Here is a 13,326-nt window from a genome sequence, read left to right as displayed (position 1 = left end):
GGTCTAAAAAGGGCAAATTTTTGATGACGTAATATGTGAACGCTCCCCAACTCGCATTGGCGGGGGGAGAGGGGGGGGGGGGTTGGGGGTCGATATGACCAATGTGACGGTAAGGGGCAACTTGACTCTAATATAAGTATTATTGGGGAATGACATATTACTGTGATACAGAGTACGGCAGAAAATCTGTTGAGGTTGTGTCGGCGTGTGAGTTTAAGTCTTCTGTCCAATATATAAAAAGACTGTTTTTCAATGTATTTCAATGTAAGAGGGGAAAACGATAAGGATAGCAAGCAATGCGCTTCAACAGTCGTGACGTCACTTCCCTCGTAATGACGCATGGTAACTTAGTAACCGTCTCTAAACTATCGGAACAATGGCGGGCGTCCTTATGAAATATTTCTCCGACGAGCATAAAAGCGTATCCAGTGGGGGAAAAAACATTATAAATCTGATCATGTTTTGAATTGTACACATCTAATCACAAGACATATGAAAAGTTCTAGCCAGCATGAAGAATAAAAAATACCGATTTTCTTTGTTTAGAACCATGATGGCCGCCGTTGCTGGGCGACGTGACATCAGACTATTGAATCCAATTGCTATTGTCCGTTTCACGCTCTAGAAACCGGGATACGCCCCGGCTCCATCAGCCCCAAGGCTCTTTATGACTACTTTATACATAGACTTATCAACTACACTATTTTTGATTTTACTCAACGCAAAACAACAGGCTGGTATTTATGATGAACGGACGCATTCAGAGACAAAAAGGATATTCACAAAGATGGGATATTACTATCAAGTTCAGGTAAGGTTGTGAGGTATCTATATTATACAGTATACGCTGGATACTAGCGTGCCGAATTCTAGCACGCTCTACATAATATATATATATATATATATATATATATATATATATATATAGTTCACATTTTAAAATTGTGTCACCCCAACGTCCACTAAGCGTGCTCAAAGCGCTTTACAATTTTAAATGTTTACATTGTATGCTATTTGGTTCTGTATTTTTACATTACTTTTTTATTTATTTATTTTTATTTATTTATATATTATTTCTTCATTTGCGGTTATGTAGTCTTGTGGTATGACGCCCGCTGTCGGATCGGATGGACCTGGGGTTCGAGCCTCGCTCAGCGCATAGTTGAGTCCTTGGAAAAGGCTCTTTACTCACACTCTCTCACCGTACTCATGTGCAAAATGAGTACATGGCCGTTAACAGCGTTGTCTCTGTTGAAAGAAAAATTAATAATCTCGCCCAACTGGCGTCATGTCTCGTTCTACATGTTACGTGTTGCTGTTGGTCAGGGACCCTTTGTAAAGCGTTTTGAGCACGTTTAGTGGATATTGCTCTATATAAAAGTTCACGTTTTTCCCTCATTTTATATCCTATCAAGTATCTATGTAAATTAATACTCCTTTTGTAGCCACCCTAATTTATTTGTTATCAAGACGGTCTTTATTTTTATCACACAGACACGTCTGTACACAAATTTCCTTTTTTGGGATGAATAAAATTATTATTATTAATATTATTATCATCATTATTATCATTATTATTATTATTATTATTATTATTATTATTATTATTATTATTATTATTATTATTATTATTATTATCATTATTATTTGTATTATTATTATTATAATTATCATCATCATCATCATCATCATCATCATCATCATCATTATTATCATTATTATTATTATTATATTATTATTATTATTATTATTATTATTATTATTATTATATTATTATTATTATTATTATTATTATTATTATTATTATTATTATTATTATTATTATCATTATTTATTATTATTATTATTATTATTATTATTATTATTATTATTATTATTATTATTATCATTATTATTATTATTATTATTATTATTATTATTATTATTATTATTATTATTATTGTTATTATTATTATTAAGCATATTTTGATTCTTTAAAAACAAGTCTTCATGGCAACACAAATACATATATAAGTATTTTGATGGGCTAAACTAACCATTGTTTTACAGTTTAATTCGCAGAAAGTTATTAAAACACCTGGCATATTTTGGTAATCAACACAAATTCAATCTGGTATCTATCTTTCGAAACGAGAAGCCAAAGTTTAACATGGTTGCAATGGACAATTTTTTTGTGTCACTTTTTTTCTAGATTTCCATGACAACAATGAGCCCTTAAGGAATTGGGTTATCAGACCTGCAAATAAGTGCAGGTTGCACCATGTCGAATGTGCTCGCAAAAGAAATTCTATACCATTTCTAACACATTCTTTTATTTTTTTTTTAAATTAGGGTTGGGGTAAGGACTGTTCCGTACAGCCCAAGTTAAAGTTTTGCCAACAAGTACAGAATTATTGTCAGATCTGAAAATTATAAACATTTTAAACAGATTTTTACAGTTTGATATTTTAAGGTTGTTCTATCACCCTTGGATATCTAGAATATCTCCAAAAGCATAATTAAATGATGGGTCCTTGATTTGACCTTGGCACCCTGTTGCCAGATTCATTTGCGCTCACCAACATACTTTATTACTGTTACCCGACAGATTTTATCGTCTCTATCTATGTTTATTTTCACAATGCAGAAGGTTGTATAATAAATTAAAATAGATGAGTGGTTGTTCGATATAGCATTTTTCAAAATATAGATCCATGCGTTCCCTTGTCCACAACGCGTAGTATCTATATGTATATTTTCTGATAATAGTCTAGGATCGTAGCCATCGTTAACTTATAACCTGACCCTAGAACCACAGCCATCTTAAATTTATAGCTTGACACTGACCAAAAAAGGATGTCAAAAGACAAGTCTTTGGCCACAAAAGAAAACAAATCGTGAGTTGTATTGAATAGTTCAACGAAGGGAATCACTTGTTTCCTTGAGCTCTACTAACGACAACGCACTAAACGGTGCAAAAACCTTAAAATTACGTCAAACTGAAAGTCCTAGAGGGTTCTATCTAGTGTCAGGCTATGAGTTAACGATGGCTACGCTAGAACCCAATTGGACTTGTACTTTAACGTCATGTTAAAGGTATGTACACCTCCTAGTTAGTTGTCGTTAGTGTAGTAACCAAGAAAATACGTGATCCCATTGGTTGTAGTTTTGAATACAACTCACAATTTGTTTTCATTTGAGGCCAAAGACTTGTCTTTTGACATCATTTTTTGAACATTGTCAGGCTAAGTTTACGAAAGCTATGCTAGGATCGTAGCCATCGTTAACATATAGCCTGACGCAAGAACCCTCTAGGACTGGCAGTTTGACGTCAATTTTTAAGTTTGTGTAGCGTCTAGTGAGTTGTCGTTAGTAGTGCTCATGGAAACAAGTGGTCCCATTGGTTGAACTATTGAAAACAACTAACGATTTGTTTTTTTTTGTGGCAAAAGACTGGCATTTTGACGTCATTTTTTGGTCAGTGTCAGGCTATAAGTTAACGATGGCTACGGCCAGGCTATAAGTTTACGAAAGCTATGCTATGATACGCCATTTTTATTTATATGCAGGATGACTTTTTAGACTGTTACGGTGACACCAATCTGACCGGCAAGAGAGGAACGGATATACAAAATGGAAAATGCACTTGGTTCATTGTCACAGCATTGGAAATCGCATCGGATCAACAGCTGGCGGTGTTGAAGGTACACGAAATCATCGGCTATGTGGTTTAGTGATATGACACTCGCTTTCGGATAGGAAAGTCCTGGGTTCGAGCCTCGCACGGCGCATAGTTCAGTCCTCGGAAAAGGCTCTTTACTCACATTCTCTCACCGTACTTCGGTGTAAACACGAGTACGTGGCCGTTAACAGCGTTGTCTATGTCTGAAAAAATTGTAATATCGCCGAATAGGCGTCATGTCTCGCTCTACATGTTACTTGTTACTGTTGGTCAGGGACCCCCTGTAAAGCGCTTAAGTGGATATTGTGGTATATAAAAGCTCAAGTTTAAAAAATCCTTTCATTTTACAAATATGTGACCCATAATCTCAAAGCGGTAATAAGTTGGGAATGAGCGAGGCGCTAAATTGGAGTTTATAGCAAAAAGAAAAAAAGAAATTAGGAAGGTCCTGGTTATGAACAAGTTATCAAGTTGTGTGTGTTGGTCCGTTATACTTCCGGATGGCAATGTCGTGAGCTTCTTAGAAAACGCATACTATCTACAGAAGTATAGATAGAACGAAGATGACGTCACTCAAGCCTTTGTTATTGTATTTTGCCATCCGCGTTTGTGAGTGATTCTCACTAAACTGTATCAACCACACTATAAAAGTTCATGGATACACACAGTTTTGTGTGTTGGTCCATTATACGCCCGGATGGCAATGTTATGAGCTTCTTAGCTAAGCGCATGCATAATATCTTTTGATGGTATGAAGTTGGCGTTACTCAGGTATTTGTTTTTGCTTTTTCCATCCGCGTTTATGAGTGATTCTCACTAAGCTGTATTACCCAGACTATAAAAGTTCATGGTTGCACATAATTTTGTGTGTTGGTCCGTTATACTTCCGGATGGCAATGTTGTGAACTTTTTAGCCAAGAGCATACTATCTATAGCGGATATATATATAGTATGCGCTTAGCTAAGAAGTTCACAACATTGCCATCCGGAAGTATAACGGACCAACACACAAAACTATGTGCAAAGCATAGAATTAAACGAATGAGAATACGTACGAAGCCTAAAAAGTGTCCACCAATGAAAGCATTCAGCGCCATTTTGTTGTTGGCTGATAATGTAGTAATTACCATTCATTCGGTATATATGTCAACATAACGACACAAGAAAAACAACAAACAATATCAAAATCCACAATAAAATGTTTCAGAACTGTTGCGTATATTTATGGCACAACGAAGCTGTCAAAAAATGAAGTTAGAGAATGTGTGAAATCATGTATTATAATTACCTGTAATGTGTTTTCCAACCACCACATCATCTACTACTACAACCACCACCACAATATCATCACTAACACTACTACTACAACCACCAGCCCCACATCATTATCACTACCACTACTACTACACCACCACCAGCACATCATCATCACTACCACTACTACAATCACCACAACCACATCGTCATCACTACCACTACTACTGCAACCACCACCACCATATCATCATCATTACCACTACTACCACAACCACCACCACCACTACTAATACAACCACCACCACATCACTACCTCAACTACTACAACCACCACCACAATAGCATCTCTACCACTACTACTACAACCACCACAACCACATCGTCATCACGACCACTACTACTACAACCACCACCATATCATTACCATTACCACTACTACTACAACCACTACTACCACCATATCATTACCATTACCACTACAACTGCAACCACCACTACCACCATATCATCACCATTACAACTACTACTACAACCACCACAACCACATCATCATCACTACCACTACTACTACAACCACCACCACATCATCATCACTATCACTACTACTACAACTACAACCACCACCACATTATCATCACTACCACTACTACTACTGCAACCACCACCACCATATCATCATCATTGAAATATTTTTTTTTAAATTGAGCTTTATATAGTGCAATATCTACTAAATGTGCTCAAAGCGCTTTACAAGGGGTCCCCGGTCAACATTTAACATGTAGGAAGGGACATGACGCCTGTTAGGCGATATTACAATTTTTCGGACAAAGACAACTCTGTTAACGGTCAGGTACTCATTTTACACCTGAGTACGGTGAGAGAATGTGAGTAAAGAGCCTTTTCCAAGGACTCAACTATGCGCCGAGCGCGAGGCTCGAACCCAGGACCTTCAGATCCGGAAGCGAGTGTCATACTACTAGACCACATAGTCGCATCATTACCACTACTACTACAAACACCACCACCACATCATCACCACGACCACTACTACTACAACCACCACCACATCATCATCACTACCACTACTACTACAACTACAATCATCACCACCACCACATCATCATCACTATTACTACTACAACTACAACCACCACCAACACCACATCACCTCACTAACACTCATTACTACAATCACTACCATTAGGTTTTGGATCTTTACTTCATTTGGAATAAGGAAACTTCGGAATTGTATTTGGCATTGTGTTTATATATCATAATATAATTCTAATCAGTTATCTATTTAGAACTAGATACTATACAATATGTATGCCAAATACCACCCCGATTCCCCTTTCTTGTGTGCGGGAATTCCTCTTTCGGCATTGAAATTGAGTGTGAGAGAGTCGTCACTACACACATAAACAACAGAAACAATTTAAAAACAAGACTATGACACGCAACCACTCACACACGAGGCTATACTATTTATCCTTTTCTCTATATAGAATAGGACAAGACAAACAATAGCTTGACTCTCGCTACATTTCGCATTGATGTTTGTCGTCTCACAAGTTCAACTCTCGGTCGACCTGTTAATATTCCTTTTTGCCTCGGACGTAATCATTAATAGAATGTTGTGTGGTTTTGACCGTGAAGAAAACCTTAAGAAGTCACATTTATATCATTTTAGAGAGATCGTTTTGAATAATTTTGAGTTAAACGAGCGAGCAGCAACTTGTTTTCATGAACGGCCAATCAGCGCTTGTTTACTATAGTAACGCGATTCCCAGCCAACATCAAAATGGCGAATATTTTTCTCATCGAGGCCGCTGGTTGGTTAGCCAATAAGAGCACCGTACGGTTTCCATTGGGTAAATTCCTTGGTGCAAAGTTAAACGTTTATGGTCTGGTTACTATACAGTTTAGTGAGAATTACTCATAAATGCGGATGGCAAAAAAAAAAAACAAAAAAAACAAACACACATGTCAAAGACATGAGTGACTTCATCTTCGTTCTATCTATACTTTTGTTTTAAGGGAGAAAACTGAGGCACAGCTGCATTAGAAAGTTAAGAATGAGTTGTCGTTAACAGTACTCAAGAAAACAAATCAATGATCTCATTGGTTGAACACTTTCAGACAGCTTTTCTTCTGGTGGTCGTCGGCTGGCGTTGTGTCGTGTTTTTGGTCAGGTTTTGAGTTCAAAGCCGTGTGTCCGTTATTTAAATTACGCGGTAGAATTTTGACCAATCAAATCATGGAATTTGTGACACACCTTCAAAGATGGTCGGGCAAGTATGATTGGGGGTTGTTTATAAACAATGACGTGAACGAAATGGACTTCCTTCTGATCATTGTTGTTATTTTTATAGATACTATGCACTTGGCAAAGAAACTCACAACATTGACATCCTGGTCTAAACGGATCAACACACGAAACTGTGTGTAATCTTGAACGTTTATAGTCTGGTTAATATAATTTCGAGAGAGTTACTAATAAACGTGATTGCAAAAAAAACAAAAAAAAAAAAACAAAAAAGACAAAAAAAAACAAACAAACAAAACACAACAAAAACCTCAGTGACGTCATCATCATTCTTGACAAACGCACATCTATACCGCCAAATAGGGGACTGATGAGTTATCACACGATTTTCACGATCATGTTATAAAAGTTTAAATTAGCACATGGTTTACTGTGTTGGTTTTACACTGCAGTCCATGTAAAATAAACTCCCCGGAACCAGAAAAGAAGTTTATCTTATCCGAGGTTTAGCTTATCCAAAACCCAAGGGCAACAACCCTTCCGCACCACAAACATTTATTTAATCTATTAGTTATCCCCCTTTAATAAATGCTTCCCGAAAGAGCCTGGATTCCTGTTCAATTTGACTAATGTAAGCAAAGAGTGACTCTTTTTTTACTATTATTTGTCGTTGGTAATCTTTCCAATGCAACAGGCATGCAATGATCTAAATGCTTGGAAAATGTAGAGTGAGAATGAATTAAAATGGGCGAGTTGAGACGGTATCATCACTCGTCTCCAGTCTAAGCTAATTAACCAGTAGATTTTTGACCAATCAAAGCATGAAATTTGTGACACACCTTCACACGTGCTCGGACAAACAAAGTTGGTTGTTTATAAACAGTAACGTGAATGAAATCGACCTCTCTCTGATCATTGTTATTGTTTTTATAGATAGTATGCGCTTGGCTAAGAAGCTCATAACATTGCCATCCGGAAGTAGAACGGATCAACACACAAAACTGTGTGTATCCATGAACGTTTATAGTCGGGTTAATAAAGTTCAGTGAGCATTACTCATAAACGCGGATGGCAAAAAACAATAACAAAGACCTGAGTGACGTCATCTTCGAACTATCTATACCACCAAATGGGAGACTAATAATCACAAGCTTTTCTCGATCAGATTATGAACGTTTAAATTTACACATAATTTTTTGTGTTAGTTCTATTGATCAAGCTGTAGAACAGCGGGTATAATATTATACCATTTGATAGTAAAACCTGTGGCGTTTGCTGTGTCTACCAATCACTGCTATTGTTTACATTATGACGATTTTCCGAGAGGCGTGGTTATCTACCTGTCTATTGCGCGATGAGTGTCAATCTTATTCTGGCAATCCCTTGAATATAGCCTTGTGAGGGATAATGGGAGCGATCTATATTCATGTTTTCGTCCAACCAAGTCATCAATCACATGATGTGTTGCTGTTCAACGATTGGATATATATATCTTCAGAAATGTAAACACGCTGCTTTATTTATGAAACCTGTAAACACACCCATGTGTCAAGCTAAACAAAATGACTTATCGTGATGTTCGATATTTCAAAAACTGTGAACACTTTTCACTATGTGGTTCATTGTGAGCACATATTCCAATGTGACCAATGACCTGGAGGACATGGACAGGTAATATAGATCATGCCCATTGTGTGAATGTGTTTGTGTGAGAGGGGGGGGGGGGGGGGTGATACCAGTTCACAGTGGAGATGTGTATGACCTTGATGCTGTGCATTTAGCCAAATAGCTCATCCCCGCTAGCCAACACACAAAACTATGTGTAACCTTAGACGTCTGATTGATATCATTTAGTCGGAGCTACTCATAAAATGGCAGGCTAAAAACAATGACAAAGAGCTGAGCTGAGGGACGTCAATTTCGTTCCTTTTATAGCCATTTCCCGGGGGGGGGGGGGGGTTCGATTCATTTCGATTGTGTCCTAGTGTATTTAAATGGTTCGTGCCATAAAGGACTACAGATAGTATGCGCTTGGCTAATAAGTTCACAGCATTGCCATCCGGAAGTATAACGGACCAACACACAAAACTTTGTGTAACCATGATCGTTTTAGTCAGTTTAATATAGTTTAGTGAGAATTACTCATAAACGTGGATGGCAACAAACAATAACAAAGACGTGAGTGACGTCAACTTCGAACTATTTATTAACCTTCAAGGATACACATAGTTGCGTCGCACGTCATCAATAGCTGCTGTAAAGCAAAATGAGCAAAAGTTTTTAGCCGGTGTCTTTAGCATTGAGTACACTTGGAAACGCTAATCTATCGCAAAGTAATTTCCGACAGATTATACAGACCCAGCTACTCATTTTCACTAATGGGTTGACAGACGGGGACAGAAAGGCTGGATTCCACTTCGGGTCGATGCGGTCCATTTATGTGTGACGCGAGTGCTCTATGTGCGGCTATGTGCTCTTGTGGTATGACACTCGCTTTCAGATCGGAAGGTCCTGGGTTCGAGCTTCGCTCGGCGCATAGTTGAGTCCTTGGAGAAGGCTCTTTACTCACATTCTCTCACCGCTCTCAGGTGTAAAATGAGTACTCGGCCGTTAACAGCGTTTTCTCTGAAAAAATTATAACATCGCCTAACAGGCGTCATGTCCCGTCGTAAATGTTAAATGTTTCTGCTGGCCAGGGACCCATTGTAAAGCGCTTTGAGCACATTTAGGGGATATTGCGCTATATAAAAGCTCAATTTTTAAGCACACAGATCTATCAACTGAGCAATCACCCCCCCCCCCCCCTGACTCCTGACCGTAGCCTTCCTAAACCCTCTCCTTACCACCTCCATAAACATTGTCATATTTGTTGTTACGACACAATATATATATTTTTCATATTCAGATTAATTTTGTACATCGCAAACTTTGTAGAATGATCCTTTTTTAAATTAATTAGAACACAAATTTGCTTTGTAGAGAGATTGTTTGAGTTTTAAAAATCAATTTTTCTGCTGGGTAAGCCTGCCATTTTGGAAAAATACTGAAAATGATCGGTAAGGAAAGAGTTGACTTATAGATAGTTCGAAGATGACGTCACTCATGTCTTTGTTATTGTTTTTTGGCCACCCGCGTTGATGAGTAATGCTCACTGAACTGTATTAATCCGATTATAAACGTTCATGGATACACACCGTTTTGTGTGTTGGTCCGTTATACTCCGGATGGCAATGTTATGAGCTTCTTAGCCAAGCGCATACTATCTATAGCCTGACACCAAGACTTGTCTTTTGACGTCATTTATAGATCAGTGCACACCTAGTGAGTCGTTAATAGTGCTCTAGTAAATAAATTAACTCATTGATTGAACTATTGAATGCGAATAACGATTTGCTTCATTTTGCAGTCATAAACGTGTCTTTTGACTCAATGTTTTGGTATAGTTCCTCAGAGCCATAGGCTATCCCGGTTTCAATAATGTGAAACGAAAGCAATTGCTTGCTATCCTTCGGATGGAACGCTAGTCGTTCGCAAAGTATGTGTTTTCAACCAGAATGTACAGACACAACTTCTACATTGATACTGGGTGACCTATGGGGGCCAACAAGTCTTGACTGCGTCGGGACCAATTCCGGTCCTTTTGTGAGTGAAAAACGAGCTCTACCTATTGATCTATAAGGAACCCCCCCTCCCCCCCTCCCCCTCCCCCCCCCCCCTCCATCCCAACCTCGCAAAATTATAATTCGAATATGTATTCACTTAGTGAATTCCTTAGACGAGTTCTTGTGTTCTTCCACCAGGATAATTACGGACGCTGGGACGAAACTTGTGTACATGAAGTGAAAAACGTTTATCAAGACCTTGGCCTCCGTGATTTGTATAGGCAATATGAGGAAAGCAGCTTCCGGGAGTTGGATGCCATCATCAAAGCATTGCTTGAAAGTGTTGTCTTTCCCAGGGAGATATTCTATGATTACATCAACAAGATTTATAAACGTATTAAATAAAGTAATGTTAATAAAAGGAAGAAAAAAAACGTGAGCTTTTATCTAGCGTTATATCCGCTAAATGTGATTAAGATTTGAAAAAAATGTGGATGAAATATTGCCAGACAACGCAAGAAAGAAACATTTATAGTACATGAAAAAAATAAACACATTTTCAGATCTTTATTTTACATCAGTGCCTGTTCCCTTTGTCATTTAAATACTGCCATTCTAAAAAAGTGCATTGATGTAATTTTAACACCATTTACATGTATTGTTAATAATTCGTTGCAGTCAGGTGCTGTACCAGACATTTACAAAGTTGCTCATTTCAAACCCCTTTTGAAAAAACCTGATCTCGATAAAGAGAACTTAAAAAATTATCGCCCTGTCTCTAATCTTCCTTTTCTATCTAAGATCTTAGAAAAGCTTGTTTTGAAACAATTACTGTCTTATCTTAAAAATAATTGTCTTGAAGAAAAATTTCTGTCTGCTTATAGGCAACATCATTCGACGGAAACCGCACTTGTTAGGGTTGTTATTGATCTCCTCTCTGTTATAGACAATGGTTCATGTTCTTTGCTGAATTTGCTTGACCTATCGTCTGCTTTTGATACTATTGATCACAATCTTCTTCTCAAACGTCTTGAAATTACTTATGGCGTGTCTGGTGCAGCGCTTGATTGGTTTAGGTCATATTTGTATAATCGTAAACAGATTATTACGGTGGATGAATATAGATCTGAGGAAACCTTTCTTGATTGTGGGGTTCCCCAGGGTTCAGTACTTGGACCAGTTATTTTTGTTCTGTACGTTGGCCCTCTGTCTAAAATCATCAGAAGTTTCGGTCTGTCGTACCATCAATACGCTGATGAGACGCAATTGTACTGCGTTTCCAATACGAGAAATTTACAAGAAGTATCAGCCAATAGTAAAAATTGTATCCAAAGGTGTTAAGAAATGGATGGATGAGAACAGACTGAAACCGAATGACGATAAGACGGAGGTGCTGCATGTGGGGAACAGGAAGTGGAAAAGTGAAACAAATTTGAAGCTGGGGGATACCTCCATTCAAATTTTTGACAAAGTGAAAAACCTTGGCACATTCTTAGACTCTGGACTGTCGATGGAGCATCAGGTTAATAATTTGGTTAGATCTCTCTTTTTCCAACTAAAAAAGATTGCTTCCATTAGACGGTTCATATCTGAGGATGTGACCAAGCACCTTGTTGTGTCCCTCGTACTATCGGAATTGGATTATTGTAATGCTCTGTTGTTTGGCGTTTCGTAATACAATCTGAAACGTCTTCAGATTGTCCAAACAGCGCTGCCAGACTAGTATTCATGAAGCGTAGGTGCGACTCTGTCGGACCTATACTTCATGACCTGCATTGGCTGCCTGTTGAGAAAAGGATTAAATTCAAAGCTTGTGTTTTAGTGTATCGTTGTCTTGAAGGTACTGCCCCTTCCTACCTTTCGGAACTAATTGAAAGATATTCAAAACCCCGCCCCTTACGTTCGGCCAGTGATTCCACAAAACTAGTTGTCCCTCGAATTCGGAAAAATGCTGGAATGAGATCCTTTTCTCATTTCGGACCCTCTATTTGGAACGCCTTACCGCAGAGCATTCGTGAAAAAGAATCTTTGTCTATTTTTAAACGTTCGCTTAAAACATATCTGTTTCGATTTTAGTAGATGGTATGAGAAGCAAGATAGGTTTGGTTTGTGTTGTGTGTTGTGTTGTGTTGTGTGAGTGTGTGTGTGTGTGTGTAAGTGTGCTTGTGTGTGTAAATGATTATGTTTCAGCCAAAGTAATTTGTAATTTAAGCGCTTAGAGTCTGGTGTCTCGGAGTTATAGCGCTATATAAGTTTTCAGCATTATTATTATAAATGTGACCAAAACGCTGAAGTCCCTACACAACGTGAGACTGAGACCAACAATTAAAAAAAAAAGAAAATAGAAAAAGTCTTCTTCTACTTCGTTTTGGAGAAACCTCAACTTTGGGACCGAACTACAGATTAGTAAAAGAAGGAAAAGATAATTAAATTTGATGAAAGAATGTTGAACTTGTCATGTACTGAACTGCTGTGCTTGAGGTTATTATTGGATTTACAGCGGTACCAAACGATTGGAAAGATTAGGAAATATTTTCTAT

The 13,326-nt window shown here is 37.9% G+C and overlaps 1 protein-coding gene across 2 annotated transcripts in view; it reads left to right on the top strand.

The window, feature by feature from the left end:
* Positions 1-706: 706 nt before the first annotated feature.
* Positions 707-13,326, top strand: part of LOC144976268 (uncharacterized) — a 24,642-nt gene continuing 12,022 nt past the window's right edge. Inside the window, exons 1-3 of one of the 2 annotated variants that reach the window (XM_078920458.1) lie at positions 707-811; positions 3,549-3,683; positions 10,985-11,386. In XM_078920458.1, coding sequence (XP_078776584.1) covers positions 788-811; positions 3,549-3,683; positions 10,985-11,191 — 366 coding nt within the window. In that variant the 5' untranslated portion in view covers positions 707-787 and the 3' untranslated portion in view covers positions 11,192-11,386. Of the gene's footprint in view, positions 812-3,548; positions 3,684-10,984; positions 11,387-13,326 lie in introns of those variants that run through there. The other variant, XM_078920459.1, reaches the window with a different exon arrangement.

The sequence above is a fragment of the Berghia stephanieae genome, chromosome 7, assembly GCF_034508935.2.
Source record: "Berghia stephanieae isolate SIO BIC M18660-M18661 chromosome 7, UCSD_Bste_1.3, whole genome shotgun sequence".
NCBI lineage: Eukaryota > Metazoa > Mollusca > Gastropoda > Nudibranchia > Aeolidiidae > Berghia > Berghia stephanieae.
The sequence above is the reverse complement of the archived record's forward strand: the minus strand, read 5'-3'. Positions and strand labels throughout refer to the sequence as shown.